Consider the following 26,304-nt stretch of genomic DNA (forward strand, 5'->3'; position numbering starts at 1 on the left):
CATGTTCTGACAAAGGAAAAGAAACCGGATGATATGTGGCATGGTCTCTGAAGTTGAAGAAAAAACGGTCACTGAAGCTGAAGTAAGATGTCATTACACACTCTCAAAGTCCTGCTGTCAGGAAGGGAGTGAGAAATACTGAACAAGCCGGATTTCTCACATTTGACTCAAGGAGCTAGTGCAGCTCAGAAGAGAGAAGGTACGGACACTGTACACTGTAGTGGTCAACTCATTAATTCTTTGCATGCTATCATGTTTGGGTTTCTGAATTGGTCAGAAAATGCAGGCAGGAGAGAACTAGGCAAAGAGATCTTTATTCTGGCACTTGAAGGGATAGTATTTGCTGATCCAACTTCAGAGAAGGAAAGTGCAGCATAACACTAAGGGCAATTTGATCTCTTATACCTTAAACTGCACGTACTTAACCACCCTGCCACAATCCCCAAGTTCTTGTACCCATTAAACAGAACAGTCAAAACTCCCATGTAAGGAATAGATATTTAAACCTTTGGGTAGAGTACCAAAAATGTTAGTGCCTACACCGACCATACATATAGTTCACAATATTATTTCTTTTCTATAGGGTCCTATTTGCAACTTAATTCATTCACCACAGTACATACACCAAATACTGAAACGTTTACACTGTGTTCTGAAACAAATGTACTATTTAGGAAAACACATAAACTGTATGCTGAAACGCATATATTATATAACAACATTTTGTCTCATACACAATATACTGAAATGCTTACACTATATAATGTAATGTGTGCACTGTGTACTAAAATGTACTGTACACGCTATCTGCTGTGTTAATAAATAGTCAACAAACTTTATTCACCTTGACAATGTTTTCTTCCTCTGGTTGTTAACATAAATACAACTTTGTTGATATTTTGTCTCATACGCTATATACAAACATTTACTGCCTTGACTGTATTAGACCTGTAACAGCAAAAAAAAATCGAGAAGGTTGTGAATTTGTTTCTTGCCAAGCAGAATCAAGGCCTAAGCACTTCTCCGACTCACACTAGGGTGTGATGTACTAAAAATCTTGTGACACATATTATTCTCATAACACAGAAAAATCTGTTCATTGCTAATTTACAGATTCCATTAAACACAGACTTATAATCCCTTGCTTTTTTTACATATCATTCCATTTTCAAAACCACTTAATCAAATTTCTGGCCTCCAGGTATGAGGGTGCATTTCAGTTTGCTGTGTGTGCATTTTAGTATATAATATAAGTGTTTCAAACATTGAATTCATTGCCGGGAAGCCTAAATGTGCAGCCTGTAAACGTCATTGCTTTTTGTAAAAAGTTAATGTGAAACATTGATGCTTGAACATACAACTCACGAAAAACACAAAAACTAATACTGAAGTGAATGATGTAAACAGAATAAAATTATTGACATATAATAGTATTAATAATAACTGGTAATATAATAATATTAAGAGTAATCCATTTATCCATTCATTTTCTACACCTGTTTTATGTTGAGCAGGGTTGCGAGAAAGTTAGAACCTATCCCAGCAAGCACAGGGTGCAAGATAGGTAGACATAAATACTGAAAAATCCCATTATTACTACTGTTAACCTATTGCAATTCAAAAGAATAGTTTCCTATATAGGAAATTAATATAATCCAGACTCCTCCATCTTTGACTACGTTAGACCTATTTCTAACTTGTCTTTCTTAAGTAAAAGGATAGAAAAAGCAGTTTTTAAGTAGTTAAATTATTACTTGAACAAACATTGTATTCTTGATATGCTTCAGTCAGGTTTTAGAGTAAATCATATTACAGAACCTGCACAGGTTAAAGTAGTAAATGATGTGCAGGTTAAACCGAACACAAGCCACATATCAGTTCTTGTTTTCTTTGACCTGAGTGTAGCATTTCACACCATAGATCACAGTATTTGTATAAATTGCCTTAGGCAATGAGTGGGTCTCTCTGGTAGTATCTTAAACTGGTTTCATCCTTGTTTAACTGGTAGAAAATTCTTTGTTAGTTGTGGTGATTGTAGATGGGAGGTCCATTCCATGATATTTTATATGGTGTGCCACAAGGATCTGTTCTGTACCTGCATCTTTTTTCAATTTACATACAGTGGAACCTCTAGATACGAGTTTAATTCGTTCCAGCACTGAGCTTGTATAGCGAATTTCTCGTATCTAGAACAAACGTCCCCATTGAAAATAATGGAAATCCAGTTAATCCGTTCCGCATCCCAAATATATTAACATAAAAATAAATTTTCCTAACAAATAACACTGATAAATTATATATACTGTAGTCTACCTTTAATAAATAACACTGGTAAATAATATAACTGATTATTAAAAGAATCAAAACAGGTGTCCAAAGTGCAGTAGAGCATTCAATAAATCTTTAAATAAATAATCCTTAAAACAGTTGTGAAGTGGAGGTTTAAAGTACATAAGAATAACAATCCTTTAACACGAGGTTAAAACGTCAACAGGAAGCAGTCTTCAAAAAACAGATGACAATCCCCGGTGCTTCTTCTCTGTTAGCGTCTCACCTGCTTCTCCCATGCGGGCTCTGCAATAGGCGAGACACTTAATGCAGCTGACCTTCTCTACACCGTCCTGCTTCAGCTGTTTGGCTCGCCTGTACTCGCTTGCTCTCTCGCACCGACTTCCTACTGCTGCGGATTCCTGCCTCCTCCTGCAACCTCCGTTCTCTCTCCTCTCCTCTCTTTTCTTTTACTTCTTCTCCCCCTTAACCGGCTCGCGCTTCTCTATATATGCGGGGAAGACATGGCAGCTGCTAGGGTTACCACTTTTAATACAAAAAAATAAGGGACGCATACGTATTGATTCAAAACGGGACGCGCAATTTCATTCTCAAATACGGGACGATTCCGTATTTTAAAGGACGGGTGGCAACCCTGCCCAGCCCATCAGCCACAGGACAAATCATGGATGTGGGCAGTTTCCCACCTGTGCACTTAGGTGAGAAACGCAGACACCGCAGATCGCCCTGCGGCTCGCTACAGCTACCACGCCCCTTACCTAAGCCGCGAGCTATACCCACAGCCTGGCTCGTGGCTCGTTACGTGAGCCAATGCTCGTATTTAGATCTGAATTTTTCGCTCATACTTTCCTCGTATTTTGAATTTCTCGTATACAGAGGTGATCGTATCTCGAGGTTCCACTGTACTTCTATTAGGCCAGATTATATCGAAACACAAGGTGAACTACCATAGCTATGCTGATGACATGCATATTTACTTATCTGAACCTGATGAGCCACTCAAATCCAGTGTCTTGTATTTCTGAATGGATTATTAGTTACCTTTCTCACACTAAATAAGTAAAAAATAGCATGAAAAGTCAAGGTGAAAGTAAAGAATTTAGGTGTAAATATACACTCTCACCCAAACTTTAAATCGCACATTAACCAGATTACTAGGAAAGCACATTTTCACTTAAGGAGCATTGCAAAACTTAGACCACTTATAATAATGCAAGATACTGAGAAATTAATTCGGGTTTTTGGTTTTATTCGACCAGATCACAATAATGCAGTCCTAATATGACTAACTAAGAAGGACATCAATCAGTTGCAATTAGTTCAGGAAGCTGCAGCAAGAATCTTAACCAGAAAATGAAAAACTGTGCATATCTCTCCAGCTTTAGCATTGTTACATTGGTTACCGTTTCCTTTAGAACTGATTTTACAATAATACTAATGGTAAACAAAGCTTTAAATAATCTTGCTCCTTCCTATATTTTGGAGAGCATGTCCCCTCACATTCAAAATCGTAACCTTAGATCTTCTAATAGTGGTCTGCTTATTATTACAAAAGTGAAGCATAAAATAAGTGGTGAGGCGGCTTTTTGCTGTTATGCACCAAAAATCTGGAATACTTTACCAATAGAGATATGCCAGGCTAACACTAGAACATTTTAAAAGACTCTTCAAAATCCACTTTTTAAATTAGTTTTCTCGTAGTTATATTTTAGTTGTACTCCTAATACACTATACATGTCTGGAATTATCATATTCTTTTGGGATTATCAATCATTACTAAACTCTATATTTCTCTGCTTTTTTTGTCCATTTTTTTTGTGGTGGTGTATTGCACCGCCACCACCACCAGATTGAGGCACCATCCAATGAAGGCAAGTGCCCCAGCTCTCCACAAGACCTACTGTGTCAAATCCGCTGGAATAAAGCCTGGAAACAATAAGAAACAACACATTTATAGCACATTTATGTTAATTTAAATGCCCAGTGGGGGCTGAGCAGTCTTTTTGCCTTGAAACTCCAGCAGATTTAGTTTTTTTCTCCAGATAAGTTCTTTTTTGTTTTTTTTTTTTCTCCTCCCAGCTGTCTAACCTTAATATTGAATTCTTTAGAGACTTAGAATACGTAGAAAAGTCTACTCTTCTACTAATTATATATCTATGTTATGTAAACTCATATTGATTTATTTTCTGTTACTTATTTATTATTATATAACACTTTTTTTCTTGTAACTATTTCTTTATGTCTTGTAAAGCAGTTTGAGCCTACATTTTGCGTATGAAAATGTGCCATAGAAATGTTGTGTTGTTGCTCCTGTACAATTGTTTCACACTGATCATGAACAAAATCCAAAGTCAGGGACTAAGAAAAGCAGTAATTGATTTACGTCAGGAATGTTTGACTCATGGACAATTGTATATAGTATGCTCCAGTGAAGTACAGTAATAAAATTAGCCCCAAACAAAAAACTACAAAAGTTGTATACAAAAAAAGTACTTAGTTATATAGTACTTCTGATACATCTGATTAACTGACTTCACTATAACTGAGGCTCATTGTTTTTTCTCAGGAGAAGCCAGGTGGCACAACTAGTTAGCACATAAACATTAAAAGAATTGTATTTCATAATTAAGTACACCTCTACTCATAACTATAATACTGTGTCTTCCATTTGTGACCAACTATTATTCCAAAGTTTCCTCTGATTTATTTGCGTTCAGTTCTACTCTGTTCTGATAGTAGTGTTATTCACTCTACAAACCAGACTTCTATAAAAATATTACACTGCTATTTAAAAGTCTCTCTCATGTCCCACTCTTGTTGCTAACTCTTTTATATTGTTATTATGAGCACGCACATTTGACAATTGCATTGCTTGTATAGGAATTTTAATACAATGCATCCTTATCCTTCACTTGACTCATCATCTTTTTTTTTCTCAAGTCATGCTTTACTTGTATATAATGGGGCTGATTGGCAAATGTTTGGCAATTTAAATTCTGCATATATTTTTATTAATACCAGTTGCTTCATGTTGCAATCCTCCATGTAGCCTTTAACTTATTTATCCTTACATGGCAATATCTTCACAGTAACATATAATGACATTCTCAGGTCCCCTTAGTTCATCTCAGGAATGTGAGCCATCATTACAAAGTCAAGTAAAAATATAAGCTATTTAGTATGTTGAAAGCAAGGAAATGTTTGGTGAGAAATGCTGCCAGAGTACATGATGTGTCAGTAACAAAAATGTTAGACGCGGAACCAGGAGGAATAATCAATATGGACAATATTACACAAGCAGACAAAATAAATTAAGAATATTTGTTTTTCCTATTATTGCTTGATTTTTTGTATTTTCCACAGCAGCTTCTAAATAAAAGCAAGTGTTTTGTATTTTTTGTCAAAAACTAGGAGTTTATTTTTGTACAAAGTGATTGAATAACCACAAAATACATTGCCATTGACAAGGCACAACTGTACAAGTAATTTTTATTATTATATTTTTACCCATTTATTAGGGACTGATTTAATTTAAATAAATGTTGCCTGTAATTACAGATGATAAGCAAATTGAAGAGTTCACTAACATTTTCATTAAAAAACAGTAATTAATAAGATCAACTCATGTTTCTAGTTTTACATACATACTTTTTTATATAACTTACATAAATGAATAACAGACGTACTCCACCAATGCAAAAATTAGAAATTGGAAATCATAGTTTTAATTTGGTAATGGTGGTAATGAAAATGACACACTCTCTCATAAAATAAAAACTTAAACAGAGGAAATTAGATGTACCTTCCAGTTATTCTCAGTCTCCTCCATAAACTTGATACCTTTGTCAATATCAGATCTCATTTCATGGACATGAGCCATGCAATGTACAGACCAGGCATCGCCAGGGTTTAGAGCCAGGGCCTGTCAAGTAAAGCAGATGCATATTTTCAAATTTTATTTTATTCATATAAAAGGAATACAGTCGTGACAATGATAGCATTTAAAAAAGCTTTGATCCTAAGAACTCTGCTGTAAATATTTTATGATTGTGTTAAGAGTGTATTCTGTATGACTTCATGAAACAAAATAAGAACAATTACCTAACATGTTCATTTTAATAAATTAAGTTTCACTTTTCCTATCATTAAGTCCCTGTCTCGTTAATTCAGCTCAATTAAAGGTATTATTTGGATCAACAACTGTGAAACTTTGTTTAGGCCAGGCCTATCTAAAATGAATTTACCATTAGAACTTTGTGTCACAAGCAGAAGAACTACCTGTAAACCTACAGAAATACACTTGTTGACGTCTATCAGTCTGTAAAGTGTTTCAAAGCCATTTCTCAGGCACTGAGGTTACATTGAACTACAGTTCTGGGCATAAGGAGAAAGTTTGGAAGAGTAATTATTCCTCACAAAAATGACCATCCTAACAAAATCTTTCCAAGAGCAAAGTGTTCATAAAAGTTTTCCATGATCTTTTTCATTATTTCTGGACACAATTTTTTTTCATCATTTTTGGTTGTTGACATTTTCATTACTTTACTAATCATGTTGTGTTATTCCTCTTGGTCATGGATGGCTTTTTATCACTATTGCACTTTCCTACATGTCAGACAGCACATTATTTGAGATGGATAGATTACATTAAATATTTGTACAAAATTTGGTTAAAAAGTAAAAGAAAGATTATCCATCCATTTTCCAACCCGCTGAATCCGAACCCAGGGTCACGGGGGTCTGCTGGAGCCAATCCCAGCCAACACAGGGCACAAGGCAGGAACCAATCCCGGGCAGGGTGCCAACCCACCGCAGGACACACACAAACACACACTAGGGCCAATTTAGAATCGCCAATCCACCTAACCTGCATGTCTTTGGACCGTGGGAGGAAACCGGAGCACCTTGAGGAAACCCACGCAGACACGGGGAGAACATGCAAACTCCACACAGGGAGGACCCGGGAAGCGAACCCAGGTCCCCAAATCTCCCAACTGCGAGGCAGCAGCGCTACCCACTGCGCCACCCAAGAAAGATTATTTTTGGGAAAAAGAATGAAAGTACAATCTTTGTTTTCAAATTAGTCGCTCTTTCTTGATTAAGATCAATTGATTCCTGCTTGTCTTACAGTTACAGTTTTGAGAGTATGGGTTTAAAACTCTAGCTGTAATTAAAAAGGATTAATACTACCAGTGATATTCCTTGAAACGTGTCCTTGTTGGCTACACATGAAATCCGCTTATCTGCATTTCTCTGTTATTTTAGTTATGGTCAGTGCCTGTGGCTCTTAATCCAAAAAAAAAAAATCAGGGAAAAATGGGATCCATGGCAGAATAGTAAGTTGTAAACCACTAGTAGTCACTAATAAGAAAATGTACCAGAACATCATCAAGAGCACAATTGTCAGAAAATTCTAAAACAGAACTTCTTGGCCAACATGATTCCAGTTACATCTGTAGAAAGTATGACGCCGTGTTCCACAACAAGAACCTCATAACTGTAATGTAGGGTGTTGTAAGCATAATTTTTGGGAATGCTTTGCTGCAGCAGGGCCTGTAAAACTTTTTAAAAAGATCTTCTTAACACAGTGATGGATGCCTTGTAGACAACTTTAAGGAAATGCAACCACAGTACGCAGATATTCCAACAACTACATGAATTTAATTACTTTGCATTCACAGATTACTATGATGTATTAACTTTTCAGTGATTGAGAGGCATTAGAGTCATAGCAGACAAACAGTGTGTTAAAAAAGCAGCTTGCTGGTGTAGTTTAAGAAGGTGGATTAAGTGGTCTCAAAACATTGTAAGAAGATTACATTGTATACTAGCCATCCCCGTATTAGTGAAACAGGACAGTAAGGAGGGCCCCGCCCAGCTCTCTACTTCTGACGTCACTCTTCCCCATCCCCTTGGACAGCAGCCTCTGTTCCAATTAGCGCGAATATATTGCTCCTGCAAGCGAACTATGATTCTTAGTGCAATGAGAGAAGTCGCAAAATCAACCAGAATGTTCAAGCAAATTATAGAAAAAAAAAGATCTAAATCTGTTAAGTAGTTCTCTCGTTCACTAACTAAGTGGAGTTAAGGTTGCGAGGCAGATGCGTGAGTGAGGAGGGTCCCGCTCCCCTCCCCACAGCCTGATGTGTCTTTCTTGGATTTGTGCTAATGGGTCTAAAAAACTATAAGAAATTTTGCGCTTGGACCACAAAATTTTTAAAACCGTTTGTGTCTTAGCGAGCACCTATGACCAAGAGTAACCTACATTCCAAATTTCAAGTCCTCATAGTTTGGTAGATTTCGTGATGAGTGAGTCAGTAGTATTTGGCTTATATATGTATAGATTCTCCATTAAATAGGTCCTTCAAGGAGATCTTGTCATGTGCAGTGTATGATTTACACTTGCAATGTCCTCATGTGGAAAAATATTGCATTTCCAAACGTGGACAGCATTAAAAATGAAAGTAAAAAAGAATTATCTTCTTTGGGACCACTTTCCCAGAGAGCTAGTTTTGAATCTTAGACTGATTTAAGTCTGCGCAGAGTTTGCATGTTCTTCCAGTGTTTGTTTTGCTTTTCGATGTGTTTTTTGGTTTTCTCTTACATCTGTTTGAAACATATGCAAGGTTAATTGATGACTCTTATCTGGCCCAGTATAAGCGTGTGTAAGTGTGCTCTAATAAAGACTGGCTTCCCAGCAGGGGTGGTTGTTGCATCGTGCCTGGTTCTCTGTGGGCCTTTCATTGAGAAAACAGATTCAGAAAATATTTAGAATGTAATAATAGATCAGCAAACATTTTCAATAAACTTTTATATTGATGAATGCCACACTTTGTATGGAAGCATGTACATAAGGAGGCAAAGAGTTACAAACAAGTTACTTTTTTCTTGCAGTGATTATAACATTTTACATGAAAACACTTATAAGCATAAAACACAGAAAAAGCTGTGCATAGCACTACAGTACAAATCTTTTTCCTTCATAGTCAAAATGCTTTACCTCTTTAGCCTCCTTTTCTGCTCTGTCATAAAAATTTGTTTCCACAAGTCCAAACCCATGCATGCCTTTTAAATATCTGTTAAATTAATGACATTTAGGAAAGATAGATGAATAAGGTTTAAAAAGAAAAAATGAACACTTGCAGTAAATAGGCTATAATATAAATGTACAGTATTATGGAAAAGTTGCATTGCATTCTGGGTAGTTATGAAGTAACATATAATGTGTAACAGAGGCACTATACAGGCGCCTGACCCGACACTGATGGACACGGAGGCACGTATAAAATAACGCAGTTTTTATTTTTCTTCACCCGTCGGCGCACGTCTTCCCCGTGACCCACAGGCAATACACAGTCCCAAACTCCACACAAAGAACCACAACACAATTTTCTCCTTTACCACCACTCCTCCTCAGCCTTAGTCCTCCTCCTCCCGACTCTCGCTCACGAGTGGTGGTGGCTGGCCCTTTTTATAGCCCACCCGGAAGCGTTCCAGGTGCTTGAACACATGGTCCTAATTGCACTTCCGGGTGGGGTTGAAGATTTGTCCAGCCGGTCTGTTGATTCCATGCAGCTCCCCCTAGCGGCCATCCGAGCTCCCAACCAGGCTGTGGAAGACCTTAGCTCCCATGGAGCCATGCGACTGCCTCCGCCAGGGAGGCTGCCACCTAACGTCCTGGGGGAGGTATTGAGCTGCCCATGATTGCTCCCCTGGAACAGATGCAGCATGGGCATCCCTGCCGGACGTGGGACCCGGCTGTCCGTCACAAAAGCAACACATGATTTCATAGACCAGTGAGGAATATTAAATAATATTAAGTCACAGACTCAATCAGCATCATCTTGTGCAGTATTACTGTATATGAATGATTTCAACTTCATATTGAATACATTTACACAGTTTTTAAGTACATACCCTTATTGACACGTACTTATTTCAATAACATTTGTAGTACAATATCAAAATTGTATACATGGTACAATAAGCTAAAATTAAATAAATTCTTAAAATTGAGTTAGATGTTTAAATTCACACCTGCATCTTTTGTTGCATTTTACAAATCTAATAGATTGTACTGTAATTTCAAATCGTCCTATAGTTCTTGATAGTCCAACAAACTTACTTTTGTTACCTTCCAACTCATAGATAATACTCATATGAGGTCAATATTCATTTAGTATAACACCATCTTAAATTTCAGAACAATTCAGGTTAACTTATAATAATATGCATCATTTAACAGCTTTTATACTTTAAAGCATGTATAAAACTGTGAGGCTTTCTAGACAGAGTTTCTGTGATTAACAGAAAACTTCTACAATTAGAAAAGTTAAAGAATCAGGATAAAATTACAATTTTAACTGTGATATGGTCTGAAGATCACTTTTTAAGTTGGTATTTAGAAAATGTGCTACAATGTCATCTGCTATTATATATTTCTTACCCAGATCACCATACTTACCCATAAAGTGGTGAATGAGGACCCCAGTGGGGAAGAACCCTGGCCACACAATCCCTCAACTGAGGTTGGTATCCCATGCAAAAATAAGCGACATAAGCAAACCTAAGAGCCATAAGGTCAGTTGGATAATCCACAAGAATCTTCTCCCATATACTGCATGCCTTTGGGAAGGACCTGTGACATTAAAAAGTGCCATTAAAGTAACATATGGTTAGTCCCTGCACTTCCCAATTACCTGCTGCAACTAGTTTCTACACTAAATATTTAGAGTATTAAGGATATAGACCACTGTGCTCAACAATCTGAAAACTCAGCCTGCTAGATATTAGAAATTAACCTTTAAGGAGTGATATGGAGTTCCATATCTGTTATGCAACTTAGCATATATAATAAGAGATATTATTAAAATACCATCTTATTTATAGGACATTTGTTTAAAATCTCTACTTTTGGTTATTAGAAGGATGTTTTAAATACATATTTTGCAATGCCAGCATAAGAATGCTAGGTAAAATATGACCAAATTAAGATGTTGATGTGAACCTAAAAGACCATCATCAAATCCTTACTGAGTGCTCAAAACACAGTGAGAAGTTGTGATAATTAGGCATTCTTGTTCTTAACACTGAAATGCAAACTGGAAAAATGGGCAATGTCAGAGTTACTAGGCAAGAATGATAGATGATTATAATTTTATTATGAATTTGAATGGGGAAGGACATTCTAGGGAGAATTCAATACAAATCAGCAATAGCAGCTACCTTATTTACAGGGTAAAGGTAAATGCATTGAAAAGTAACCATCTTAAAGAATACAATGGAAGTGTCCAGTTTAAAGGGTGTTGAGCATGGAGCTCTATATATTTTTGTAAAATGTTATTTTCTTAAATTATCCTCCTGATGTATGCATTACCTCCATTAAGGTGTATCACATTGAAACGTATCAGTTAATTAAAGTAAACAGTAAGTTAAAAAAAAAACTGTAAAATCATAAATCTCAGTTTTCTGTTTCTGTCACCAGTCTCACTGGAATTTTCAGTGCACCCCCCTCACCTTGTTCCAAGGCATTTCAACAGGTACTAGACTAATATATGTACACAATAAATTCAGCCTTGATTATTTTTTGTTTTCACTCCTTTTATTAAATAACTTAATGAGCAGGAGGTAATGCAATTCCCTTAACAGAAATCTGAGTGTCCGACCATTTTGCATTATAAGAAGGTCTTTACAGGATCATTAATGGCATGTGTACAGAGTAAAGTGATAGTTGTATAAAGGTACAAATGTAAGAATTAAAAAGTAAGTAAATGAATGCATGGTGTAACATTCAGGCAAGTTTGAGGACTTGCTTAACTGTTAAGTTAAAGCAGCAGGAGTTTTAAGTTGGTGTGGCAGAAGTTCATACAAGCCACTGATGTGATAACAAGTTCCCTGCAGTGCATGTGTGTGTGCAATGCTGCTGGAATTTCAATAGCTTGTATTAGGGATCTGTTTTGTCACGAGGAAAGGCTGTTGAATAAGTAAAAGAGGAAAATATACAAATATACAAGCTGAAAAGTCTTTCTCAGGTACATTTGAAACATGAAATTAATCAGTGGAACATTATAAATGCAGGGAACAGTATAACTTGGCCACTGACCTGGCCCCGACCCTGCCCATTTGCTGTGTCTGTATATTGGAGAGCGGTATATCCCGCTACAATAAATAACCCTGCTGTTCCTGTTTCAAGTTGAAAAAAAGCTGGTTTTGCTAAAGTACTGAGACTCAGCCTCGTTTTTGGGGTGCAAGACAGAGACTCTCGCGTCACATGTACCAGGAGTGGGGTCTTGTGCAAAGGGAACCCCAAAAGGCATATAATATCCCAATACCAGCGGAGCAAAATGAGGCTCCTGTGGGCACTCCTGTCTTCACTCCTGTGCTGGGACAGGAGAGCCTGGTTGGCTATCATGGCCCCGTTTTTAACTGAGGAGGCCCTCCTTCCCAAAAAACTTGATGATTATGACTTAAACTTAAAACAACAGATCCTCCTCCGCACGGCTATGATCCCGGTGGTCAAGGGGCGCCAGTTTCGTCTGTGGCATATTGTTCCAGACTGCTCTATACGAGGACAGCTTAGTGGACCTGATTCAAAGTTTTAATCAAGGAGACACTTTCAAATGCATTGTAGAGAAGCTCGCTATTGATGCAGTTCTGTTCAGGAATAGACAATAGCTTTTGTGATGAAATGCTACGGAACAACGTCCACTTGTTGCTAGACCTGACCTGCAGACTGGAGTGCGCACAAGCCACCTGGAAACAACGGGGCTACCCAGGCTTGACCCCGACTTCAATCCAGCCAGCACAGACTTCTAGGGTCGCTGGTGCCATGGGTGGAAGACACCATCATGGGAACACCATAGTGTGGACTGAACGCAGCTGCTTTCATTGTGATCAACCGAGACATCTGGCTCGGGAGTGCCACCTCCCACCTGCACAAACCATGACCATCGGTCTGGCCCAGGTATGTGGCTTTTAAGTTTCCCCCAAGATGTTAAAGGAGGACAATTTTAAGGTCTCTATTACGTTGGATGGACGGGAAGTCTCGGCACTGTTGGACTCTGGTAGTGACCTCTGCGTGGTCCATCGTGACACACTCTAGCATACCCTTTAAAAGACCACAAAGCAAGTGTACATCCGCTGTGTCCATGGGGACATTAAAACATACAAGACTATATTACTCTCTATATTACTCTACGAAATTTAAAGGGAAGAACTTTAAGGTTTGGGCAACCATATCAGACACCTCACCCTGGTCACTCTTAAAAGGAAAAAGGAATGCCCTCTTCCCAAGGGTCTTGGCCACCTGCAGAGTGCCTCCCTGTGCAGTGGATTGAGAAGGGCTCGCCGCAGACAACGTCAGACAAGGAACCGGGTTTGAAATTGAACCGGAGTTGTCCAGTGAGGTGGGGGATAAATCCTCAAGTGAAGACCCCCGACAGCTGGCAGACTTTTTCACGCCGTCGCTCACACTAACAGCCTCCCCAGACCAGACACCCAATACTTACCCTGACAAAAACGAAATAGCAGTGTGAGGTGAGAGCGATATTGCATTGGACACAGAGGAAGCAGCGACTGCCATTCAGAGGGAGTTTGCTCGCCAGCAAAGAGCTGATAACACCTTGGATTTCACATTCAAACAAGCCCACGTCACAAATGACTTTTACTATCTGGAGAGAGATGACTCAAACTTTAAAACACCACATTTTTTAATTAAGGATGGTTTCCTGTATCAGGTGATTTCTGATTGCATGGGCGATGGGCATATCGAGCAGCTCATGGTGGCAAGTCAGCATAGAGATAAAGCAGGGGTGTGGAAATCTAATTTTTTTCTACTTGTCCTTAGAAAATCCACTTGTCCACCAGTTAAATTCACTTGTCCATAAACAAATAACAAAAGTGAAAAATAGTTTATTTTTTCTGATCTCTTTTATTGATACCAAAACTGCCTTCCATTTTAAAACTGAAAAAAGTTCTTTCAGGGAGTAGTATTTTGCCACCTTGCTCTAGAACATTTTATAAAAGATTCCCTTATCATTTTAACTCACTAATAAACAATGCCTTCATTATAGCTACACTAGTTCTGTTTCACATACTACAGTTACAGTGAAGATTTTTGTAGATATTTCATAACCTTTGGAAACCGTTAGAATGTTTTCTTCTTTATTTTTAATAAACTGACAGCGCGAAACCAACTTGTTTTATATGAAATATTCGCTAATCAAAAACGATCTATTGACAGCTCATCAAAATTGATGTTGTCACGCAATAAATTTCTTAACTCCTCAATATATCACAACCTACACGAAATTGCAAATTTCAGGAAAGATTAACTGCCTAACAAGCTTTGTTATGTGGTGAAAACAATTGTATTGTAAGTAAAATGACTGCATTTTTATGTAGAAACAATGAATTTTATCAATCTTCTTCTATAATACGCTACCGTGGCTGTTTGTTTGTCTGTCCAGGACTTTAAATCACCTGTAGCTCACAAACCATTTCACCTTTTGACTTGAAATTTGGTACACATACAGTATACTACGTGACGTCTACTATCCACTTTCGGGGTGATGATTTGTATTACTCTTTATTTCTATTTTATTTTATTGTTGAATCAACTCTCGGCAGTGCGCAGCAGGGCGGCGCATGCGTATGGGAGCCGTTCTCATTCTCCACCACCTTCGCTAATCATTCTTGAGGCAGATTGAAGACTTAAGTGCCAGTTTAAGTGAAAAATTAAAGAAAACATACTAAGTAATTGCAACACAAAAACTAACTTAATCAGTTTAAACGCGAAAAGATGCCGACGAAAGAAGAGAAGCAGTGGGCCGCTAGGTTGGAGAAAAGAAGGGCTGCTCAGGAAGCAACAAGCACATCAACCTCTGAGCAAATGTATGCTAAACGTACAGAGAAAGAGGATGAAAACTATGAATGCTCAAGTCAAGTGTATTTATTCACTGCATGTTATCGTGCAGTACGCCGTTACTGGTAATATATAAAAGTTATTGATTATAATGAAAAATCATCAGATTACATCGTAATGTCGGCATGAAAAAAATGACCGCATCTCCAAGCGTTTAAGTATTAGGGTAAAATACTTATGTAAGACCGTAAGAGTGCTTCCCCTTTGAAAAATCAGCCGTCATTTTGTAAACAATATTGAAGACCAATTTGAGACATGAAGAACATGCCTAAGTAGACTGTTTCCGCACAAAGTACGTAACCAAATGTTTAAACTGTGAAAGTAGTGGTAAAATGTGCCCTGCACAGCAGATATAATATTTTTTCCCCAGAAAATTGCACTTGTCCGCGGACAACTGAAACCAGAAAAACACGCTTGTCCGACGATCAATTTACCCGTGTCAGACGAGTTGGGCGTTGGATTTTCGCACCCCTGGATAAAGTTTTAAAAATGGCTCATAGTCACATTTTGGGGGGTCACCTCGGTGCAGAAAAGATGAGGGAATGCATTTCAAAACGCTTTTATTGAGTAAATATGGACAGGGATGTGGAGCAATTCTGTAAGACCTATCCAGACTGTCAAATAATTTCTGCTCACAGGCCAGGGCCTATTTTAGATGTCCCCATTGAGAGGGTGAGATAAGATAATGTTGGCCAGCTTCCCAGGAGTAAAATTAGCTTTCAGTATATGCTTGTGTTAGTCGATTACGCCACAAGATACCTAGAAGAAGCTTTGGTGGGCGGACACCCGGACTATTCCCAGACTATTCAAGAAGCACTCTCAGAAATGTTCATGCATACTAGTATTAGTTTCAAGATTTTGATTGATTAGGGCACGCCCTTTATGTCTCGCATCATGAAGCAGTTATGCGAAAGTTTTGCAATTAAGCAGTTACACTCCACAGTTTATCATCTGCAGATGAATGGCCTGGCTTAACGATTTAATAAAACCCTAAAACAGATGATTCAACGAGTCGCCCATGGTGACCCAACCTCGTGGGAATACAGTACAGCCCCTCCTCCTGTTTGCTGTTTGAGAGTCCCCCCAAGTGTCTACCAGGTTGAGCCCTTTCCAGCTACTCTTTGGCCGCCGACCACACAGTGTGTTAGACATTTTTTGAGAAGAATGGACAGGGACTTGTGCAACACCTCGAGGGGGCAGGTTTGTCGATCAAGTTGTGTTGCTGCAGGAACAGATTTCCAGACTGTCCTCTATTGCAGTGGAACATGAGCAGGAGGTGCAGAAACGTGACTACGACGAGACAAGTAAACTTCGTGAGTTTAAGAAGGGGGATCGGGTGCTGGTGTTGATTCTGTCGGATCCATATAAATTTTGGGTTGAGTGGTTGGGTCCAGCAGTCATAGAAGAGCGTATGTCCCCCAAGAATTATAAAGTGAGGATTCCAGGGCGGTGAAAGCCCGTACAGGTTTTGCGTGAGGTCATGGTCAAGTCCGCAGCAGTCCCTCAAATGGAAGTCGCTATTGGTGAGAATTTAACTGACCCTCAGAAGCCAGAACTGCTATTGCTGATCGAGAGGAACTCAGATGTCTTTCTGGCCGTGCCTGGCCTGACCACAATCGCAGAACACAAGATCGTAACTCCACCTGGTATTATTGTACAGGTGCCCCTGTATCGCCTGCCAGACGCAACAAGGAAGGTGATAAACAAAGAAGTGCAGTAGATCATCCAGTTAGGCGTGATTCGTCCAAGCAAAAGCAAGTGGCAGAGCCCAATTGTACTTGTCTCAAAGCCCAACGGTTTGGTTCAGTTCTGTATTGATTTTAGGCATTTGAATAAGATTTCCAAGTTTGATGAACACCTGATGCCGCGTGTGGATGAGCTGTTGGAGAAGTTTGGGCAGGCCTCACATATTTCCACCCTAGACCTCATGAAGGAATATTGGCAAGTGTGCTTGGAGGAGTCCAGTTGCAAGAAGACAGTGTTTGCTACTCCGGATGGGCTGTTTGAATTGACAACACTCCATTTTTTGGCACCATGGTACACTGTTGACCTTACAGTGGATGATGGACCAGATCCTGCGTCCACATTCTGCATACATGGGTGCCTATCTTGATGATGTAGTCATTTTCAGTAACAACTGGAATTTCATCTTGTTCGTCTTTGGGGAGGAGCTTGACAGTTAGCGGCTGGCAGGGTTGATGGCTAACCCTAAGACATGCAAGCAGGGTATGTTGGAAACCCATTATCTGGGATACTCCATAGGGAAGGGTTTTCTCAATCCTCAAATGGACAAGGTGGGAGAGGTGCTTGCATATCCACATTCCGAAACACAGAGGCAAGTTCATGCCTTTCTCTGGCTCATGGGGTACTACAGGAAATTCATTCAGTTTTGTGCATCAGGCCGCCCCCCTCATTGACTTGACAAAGGGCCAAAAGAATCATAGTGTTGTCTGGACCGATGCCTGTGACAGAGCCTTCTTGGACCTAAAAGCCCCTTTATCCTGGTTCCCGGTTCTGCGCAACCCAGACTTTATTCTGCAAACCGATGCAAGTGCTTTTGGTTTATGAGTGGTGCTATCACAATGTTTTGAGGGGGGGAATGTTTCTCAGCAGGAAGCTGCTGCCCAGAGAGCGTAATTATTCGACCACTGAAAAGGAGATTTTAGCAATTAAGTGGGCAGTGGAAGCCCACAGTTACTACCTCTGGGTACGGCGGTTTATCCTGGTGACTGACCACGTCCTGCTTCAGTGGCTGTACAAACAGAAGATAACAAATGCCTGGCTCACTTGGTGATCTATTAGATTGCAGGGTTTTGCTTTCGATGTTCCCCACCATCCCAAAGCTGCACACAATAATGCTGATGTTCTCTCCCACATGGCCGAGCCCGGCTTAGTCGGTCACTATGCCCACACTGGTGTGGACAAAGTTAAGGGGGGTGGGGGTAATGTGAGGTCTTTTGGACCCCCCCCCCCCCCAACAGGACGACACACCAAAGCACGATTGCTGTGTCTGTGGAGGTCTGCTTGTCCGTTGCCAAGCATAGCGCCACGGAAACAGCTACGAGCTGATTATGGTTGCACTATAAGTGCCGGTGGCCGATGGGCGATGTAAGGAACATTATAAATGCAAGGAACAGTATAACTTGGCCACTGACCTGACCCCAACCCTGCCCATTTGCTGTGTATATTAGAGTGGTAGGTCCAGCTACAATAAATAAGCGTGCTATTCTTGTTTTAAGTTGAATAAAGCTGGTTTTGCTGAAGTACTGAGACTCAGCCTTGTTTTTGGGGTTCAAGACACCGACTCACACATCACAATTTGTATGTCCATTTTTATGAATAGTGGCATCAGGACACTTCATGCAATACTGCACATATGGTCCAGATTCAGAAGAGTGGCAACATGTTGTATTTTTCCTCCATGCAAACATGTGTTTTTTTGTAAAGACCTTTGTTATTTTTGTTGCTTTTGTGTAGTCATTAATAATGATTATTAATAATAATTGGCACAAACTTTTAAAAACTGGAACAAGTAATTGTTATGAATGTCTTTGTACCATGTACACATTAAACCTAACTTGACTTGACATGAAAGCAGAGCGGGCAAGTGGGCACAGACTATCAGTCAACCTGCAGGCAAACTCACAGCAAAAGAACAGCCCACTCACTGAACCTCCTGACACCCCCATTCACTGGTCCTTCCCACCAATCCCTCCAGACTCTGTACCTCTGTTGTGGATAGAGTTACAGCTAGAAAAATGCTACTTTTCTCAAATAAACAACTGTTGGACTATTTACATTTTACAGCAAAGTTGGTAAACTGACACTGCAGTAACATTCACATTTTTCTGTTTCACTAATACTAATTTATATATAGATTTTTTAGGAAATGTAATATTGAAATGGCTGAAGCTTTGGGTCTATTTAGAAAATATAAAATTAAAAAAACTCCAATAGTCCTGAAGTAAAATTTCTCAAGAGTAATATCTTTTTTGCAGTGTAAGAATTTTCATTTCATCTGTGTGGAAATAAAATAATCAGCAAGCTTTATGGAATGCAGTCTGAATTTAAACAAAGTTCCCCTTTTTTAAAACAAAGGTTTCATATTAAACATAGAAATATTTTAAAAATAGCATTCACAGCAAGTATTACAGCTTGTTTATTTTTTAGGCCACATTTTGTACAGGCAAGACAGTAAGACAGAAAGTCTGTTAAGGGGCTTTACTAAATGCATTCCTAGCAATACTCCAGTCAGCTTATCTCCATGATCTAGCAATGGTTTTGTTTCCTTTGAAATAAAATCAACCAGGGAAACGGGTCTAACAGAGTAGCATAGTGGCACAATGGTTTGCTTTGCAGCTTTCATTCAAGCCCATTCATGTTTCTGTTGGTATTCTTTGGGTACCCAGGTGTCATTCTATATCCTGAACACACAGAAACACTAAACTGACCCTTTATGTGTAAGTGTGGGTAATAAAGTGAATGCACCCTGTTCTTATAAGCTTTAATTTCTTACCCTTTAGCAAAAAAGTCCAATGCAGAAACATGCAGCTGCTCTCGTTCAGTGATGGTCTGTTTCTTTGAAAGTTGCACAATGTTGTCAAAGGTCGCAGAAAAGCTTTTATCTTTTAATGCAGAACGTGCAGTCCCCATGAGCTCCAGGCCATTTGCAAGAACATGTCCCATAACTAGAAAAATATTGTACAAAATGTCACCCGAGGCATTGGTAAGTAAATCATGATATTATTTGTTTTCATATAAAATACTTACAAGTGAAGACATACAGTATAGATGGTTTTTGTTTACAGTGATTGAACCTGCTGAATTGTACAGATAAATGACTTCACCAAAGAAAAGTAATAATTTACCATTATCAATTAAATCTTGATAGGCACAACACCAGATTCATGATTTGTGCATTGAAACCATTTTTCCCCTGCCATATTCTAAGCCTGACTTTTCCCCGTCATGGTCACTGGCACCCAGGGTCTATTCTTGCAACAGTGTTAACAGACATTGATGAAGCTCCAGTCCATTTCAGATCTTACATCCAGCACAATTTTATTTAAACTAAAGAAATTTTAAACAAGAAAATGTATTCTTTGTTCATGACGTACCAAAGTCTGGATCTTCTTTCAGCATCTTGGATAGACAATCTGGTAGTCCACCAATAGTCTCATCCTTATACCAAGCAATAGACTATACATGAGAGAGCACATAGCATTGTTTTTTTTAAAGTAAACATGTTATTCATGGAGCATTTCTACACATTTTAAGTACAAAAAGAATTCATTTAAATAACTAATGCTGTATATTTTTATTTTACGAAGAAAGTTTAAGAATGTTTGAATAATTTATTTTATAATAATAGTAATACCAATCATCATCATCATCATCATTTTCTTTTTCTTTCTACTTTTTGTAGTGAGGGTTGCCATAGCTACTTGCTAAGCTGGACTGACCAGACCTCTTTGTCACTTTCTACAGACCTTTCTGGCCATTACCCAGTCACTTACACATTACTCCTCCAGTGTGTTATGGGTTCCCTTTAAGTGTCTGGGAAGAGCTGAGACTGTTACTAGTGAGGGTAATGTTTCCTGTGATTTTATTTTAATGTTAAACTGGCATTATTAAAAAAGAATAATTTCTCATTAGACAAGTTATTATAAACCCACCAACTTCCTGTTTTCACTCTTATTAATTATCCTTTCTTTCAAAATACTTACTTGGGTCAGTGCTGCATCATATAGTTTGCAGGCTTCATTACTGGTTGTAGAGAGAGTAAGGCCGTCAGACTCCCAAGCCTAAAACAACACAAAATACAACACAAGTTCATAAGTTGTTTTTCATTTACAAAGTCTTAGAAATCTAGAATTAACCTACAGATGATTCCAGCAACTCTGGGTGAAAGGTAGGGGAAAAAAGAACCAGGACAGTCCACCGTCACAGGACACACACACATGTACAAGCTCACACTCACATACATATATATGTACTGCTTAAAAAATTAAAGGAACAGTTTTTAATCAGAATATAGCATCAAGTCAATGAAAGTTTGGGCCGATTCATCTGGTCAGTTAAGTAGCAGAGGGGGTTGTTAATCAGTTTCAGCTGCTTTGGTGTTAATGAAATTAACAACAGTTGCACTAGAGGGGCAACAATGAGACGACCCCGGAACAGGAATGGTTTAACAGGTGGAGGCCACTGACATTTTTCCCTCCTCATCCTTTCTGACTGTTTTTTCAAAAGTTTTGCATTTGGCTAGTCAGTGTCACTATTGACACTGAGGCAGGTAGTCCAACTTCTCCAGGATGGCACATCAATACATGCCTTTGCCAGAAGGTTTGCTGTGTCTCCCAGCACAGTCTCCAGGGCATGGAGGAGATTCCAGGAGACAGCCAGTTACTCTAGGAGAGCTGGACAGGGCCGTAGAAGGTCCTTAACCCATCAGCAGGATCAGTATCTGCTCCTTTGGGCAAGGAGGAACAGGATGAGCATTGCCAGAGCCCTACAAAATGACCTCCAGCAGGCCACTGGTGTGAATGTCTCTGACCAAACAATCAGAAACAGACTTCTTGAGGGTGGCCTGAGGGCCCGATGTCCTGTAGTGGGCTCTGTGCTCACTGCTCGGCACCATGGAGCTCAATTGGTATTTACCATAGAATACCAGAATTGGCAGGTCCACCACTGGCGCCCTTTGCTTTTCACAGATGAGAGCAGATTCACCCTGAGTACATGTGACAGACGTGAAAGGGTCTGGAGAAGCCGTGGAGAATGTTATGCTGCCTGTAACATCGTTCAGCATGACTGGTTTGGTGGTGGGTCAGTGATGGTCTGGGGAGGCATATCCATGGAGGGACGCACAGACCTCTACAGGTTAGACAATGGCACCTTGACTGCCATTAGGTATCGGGATGAAATCTTTGGACCGATTGTCAGACCCTATGCTGGTGCAGTGGGTCCTGGGTTCCTCCTGGTGCACGACAATGCCTGGCCACATGTGGCGAGAGTATGCAGGCAGTTCCTGGAGGATGAAGGAATTGATACCCTTGACTGGCTACCACGCTCGCCTGACCTAAATCTAATAGAACACCTATGGGACATTATGATTCGGTCCATCCGACACTGCCAGGTTGCACCTCAGACTGTCCAGGAGCTCAGTGATGCCCTGGTCAAGATCTGGGAGGAGATCCCCCAGGACACCATCCATCGTCTCATTAGGAGCATGCCCTGATGTTCTCAGGCATGCATACAACCACGTGGGGGCCATACAAACTACTGAGTATGATTTGGAGTTGCTGCAATGAAATTTCGGCAAAATGCACTAGCCTGCTGCATCATTTTTTCACTTTGATTTTTGGGGTGTCTTTGAATTCATCCTCTGTAGGTTGATAATTTTCATTTCCATCAAACAATGTGGCATCCTTTCTTTCCTAACACATTACCCAGTCCATATCAGTATAGATATCCAGCAGGATTTTTTCCCCTTTGAGATCATATGTGTTTTCAAAGTATTCCTTTAATTTTTTTGGAAGTTTATAAATGTACATCTAACATTATCTTATACAGTAACACTTTTTATTCTTGGGCTGCCGAAGACCCTTAAGTTTTCTCGTCCTTTCTTCCTAGAATGTTCATTTTCTTCTCATCTATTCCCATTTAGTCATAGCCATCACTATTCTTAAAATAAATATTGTATACTATCATTATTTATAGGAAAAAATTGGTAATGGGTTATAGAAACATGTCACTCTATTTATTTTTTTATTTGTATTTTTAGTTTTTATTTTAGTAGCATCTTAGTAGTATCTATATTATTTTTAATGGTAACTGATATTGTAATTATTTAAAAAAGCAAATTGAGCTATGAGGTATGGCAACTGCCATGTAAATCAATGTATTATTATTATTGCTATTACTGTATTCTCATCTTTTGTATATTTTACCTGAATATAGGGAGTAAAGTAATGTGTGTCTACAACTGTTTATCTTATCTTGCCTTGAGTATACTTCTAAAAGAAAGAAAGAAAGAAAGAAAGTCAATCCTGTTGTGTTCAAGGAGCATATCAGACATTTAAAGCATAAGATATACTTCTTACCGCACACAACATATCCACATGCCTCAGTTAAAGTCATGTCAAATTCATTTCAGGGGCATCACAAGATGATCGCTGCCAAGAGTGCCGTGGCTTTCCAATCATATCAATCGCGCATGTTATGTTTTTTGGGCTCATGTATCAGCGGTGAACGAATATAAAGTCCAGGTTTCGTTTCCTGAGCTGATCCAAATGCTGAAGGGATAGGCATTCCATTAGAAAACGGAATGATGTTATAAAAATCGTTAAATCCATCTTCACATGCATTCAATTGCAGAGGATGGTGATCTACATAAAAATTATTTTCATCCATCCATTATACAAACTCACTTAATCCAGTGCAGAATCACGCGATCGAGTTTGAGATGAATTGAAATAATTGTGTTGGAATGTAGCCTATTATTTATTAGCTGTATCCGTCCATTTTTAGACCCGCGTATTCCATTTGGAGTTACTGAAATCTAGATATGCACTCGGCGATGGAGGGCATTGCAATAGCAGCCACTCTCTGTCACAGCTGCCGGTCACTACTGACGTACTCTTTATTCGGGTGACCGGAGCACTGGCAACAGCAGAAAGGCATAAGTTCAACCCGTTTCACTGGCATCTGTTGCAGACGCCTGTAGTTCACCTAAATTATTGTTTTCCATACTGCATGGAAGAGATCTCTAAATGACGGGTTTGCTTGTCCTACACGGAGTGGACTTACTGAACATAAGTCATCCCCGTGGAGTGTCGCCTACCGTAACGAGAGTCTCCAGATAAAGAAAGAAAACCGAAACGAAGGCGGCACGCACTTACTTTGCAGTCTCTGAAAGCGTAAGGAAAAGGCATCCTTGTACTTCAGGTATTCTCCAAAACTGTTCAGTTGCTGCTGTAGCAAATTTGTTCAGCTACTCAGTTTGTTAGCTTTTATATTAAACATGACGAAGTCTAGGGGGCAGGGCAATGTGGTTTGTCAGATTCGCCTCACTTCCGTCTGAGCAAAACAAACAGCTAGAAGTGCGGAGTTCAACAAACACAGCTGTGTGGCACAAAGGTATAAATCGTGGGTCTTACAATCGGTAGATAATCAAAAGAAAAACATGTAAGTTGACTGGCCGAAAGTGAAGAAAATACTTTATTCTACTGTCACACTGGTACCTGTTCACGAACGGCTTACGATCACCCTGGCGCCCAATAACCATCCCGTCCACACAAAACATCTTGGCGTTTTCAGCAACTATAAAAATCCAAATACTGCACTTCCCTCATAGTTAGCAATTAATTGGGTTCACCAATTCAATAAAAACGCCCATACACATATAACGGAGCAATGGCTATCCACACATTGACTGGAAACATAACCAGTTCTACAATGAACAGCTCTGAAACACAAAATGATAATGTTTGTTAAGCCAGGTCAAGGTTCAAGGGGGCTACAATAAGGGAGGTGTTGTTTGCCCTGGTGCCTGCTCAGCTTGTCATTAATTGCAGAATATTATACTGTATCCATATACTAACAATATACAAATACAATCTACATTTGTTAGTATTTGAATACAATGAAGACAAACCTTTAGGAATAAAAAAGTACCATGTAAATGTAAATGTCATACTATTGCACTCATCTGAATGCAAAATAAAAAAGGAAAAAAGTGCAACTAATAAAACATTGATATCAATTAAAGATAAAAATAAGTCTGGCTGAACACTGCAAACAAACTAACATTGGGTCAGTGTAGGCCCAGTGTTAGTGAAATTGGGATGTGCACATTAGGCCAATATTGGCCCCAAAACACGGGCCCTTTGAGGGCAAACAGACACATGGCCCAAATTTGGTCATGAACCTGAAAAAAAAGTCCATACTTTACTAGTCCATTCATCAATTTTCCATACCCACTTATCCAGGGTAGGGTTGTGTGGCACCTGGAGCCTATGAGTGCAGGCAGGAACAACCTCTGGACAGGGCACTTGCCAATCACAGTGTGAACACGCTCACACACAAAGTACAGGGCAAATTTAGCCTCACCAGTCCACCTAACCTGTATGATTTTGGACTGTGGAAGGAAACCAGAGTATCTGGAGGAAACAAACATGAACACGGGGGAAATATGCAAATGCATGAACCCCAGTCTCCCTAATATGAAGCTTTTCTTTTCTTGAACCCTTTTTTGTGTTTAGTTTTATCAGTTAAATTAGGTGTAATCCTCTCTGGCAATCACTGCCTTATTGTGGTGGAGAGGTTTGTGTGCCCTGTGACCCTGGGAACTATGTAATCCAGAGCAGAAGCTCCTGGTAGGGCATTGTAAGGCAAATTGGTTCTACTGTAGGTGAGGGGTCACACAAAGAGCAATTCATAGCCCCTAATGAAGCAAATCTACAAATTAAAAAAAACTACCAGTGCCTCCTCCTGGAGCAACTCTTGGGTGTAGTGTGCACAGGCAAGCACCTGGCAGTTGGGCATGCCATAGGGCCTGGTCAGACACGTCTCGAAATCACAATGTGGGACTGCCCTCCTGTGGGCCCATCATGGGGGCTGGGGTCGAATGTGGAGGCCTTGGTGGACTGGACCTCAGAGACACAAATTTATCACTCACTTGGTTCTGGAACCCAACCACTCAAAAGAGGCTAGACTCTCCTTTACTCCGGAGTTGACTGGGCAGAAGGCATTGGATGTGATTGGGATTCTTATTGAGCCCCTGCCTGCTCAGTGACATTTTGGAGTTTGTCCTAGATGAGAGGCCCACCTCAGTGCCGCTGAAGGTCACGCAGGGGAGGACTCTGACTGCCATATGTGCTTATGGACCAAATGTCAGTTTGGAGTACCAGGCCTTCTTGGAGTGACTGGAGGGAATCCTGGAAAAGGTCCCAGCTGGCAACTCCATAGTTCTGCTGGGCAACTTCATCGTTCACATGGGTTAGGTTGGAGACACCTAGAGAGGCGTAATTGGGAGGAACGGCCTCCCTGATCTAAACCTGAGCAGTGTTTTGTTATTGGACTTCTGTGCTAAGCAT

The 26,304-nt window shown here is 39.7% G+C and overlaps 1 protein-coding gene across 2 annotated transcripts in view; it reads right to left on the bottom strand.

The window, feature by feature from the left end:
- Positions 1-24,268, bottom strand: part of LOC114658174 (tetratricopeptide repeat protein 38-like) — a 50,544-nt gene extending 26,276 nt beyond the window's left edge. The window contains exons 1-8 of one of the 2 annotated variants that reach the window (XM_028810271.2): positions 24,109-24,189; positions 23,158-23,223; positions 20,938-21,015; positions 20,329-20,410; positions 19,728-19,899; positions 10,754-10,927; positions 9,290-9,365; positions 6,092-6,211 (exon numbers count right to left, since the gene is read on the bottom strand). In XM_028810271.2, the coding sequence (XP_028666104.1) occupies positions 6,092-6,211; positions 9,290-9,365; positions 10,754-10,927; positions 19,728-19,899; positions 20,329-20,353 (567 nt within the window). In that variant the 5' untranslated portion in view covers positions 20,354-20,410; positions 20,938-21,015; positions 23,158-23,223; positions 24,109-24,189. Of the gene's footprint in view, positions 1-6,091; positions 6,212-9,289; positions 9,366-10,753; positions 10,928-19,727; positions 19,900-20,328; positions 20,411-20,937; positions 21,016-23,157; positions 23,224-24,108 lie in introns of both variants that reach the window. The other variant, XM_028810262.2, reaches the window with a different exon arrangement.
- Positions 24,269-26,304: the final 2,036 nt, after the last annotated feature.

The sequence above is a fragment of the Erpetoichthys calabaricus genome, chromosome 1 (genome assembly GCF_900747795.2).
Source record: "Erpetoichthys calabaricus chromosome 1, fErpCal1.3, whole genome shotgun sequence".
NCBI classification, from domain to species: Eukaryota; Metazoa; Chordata; class Cladistia; order Polypteriformes; family Polypteridae; genus Erpetoichthys; species Erpetoichthys calabaricus.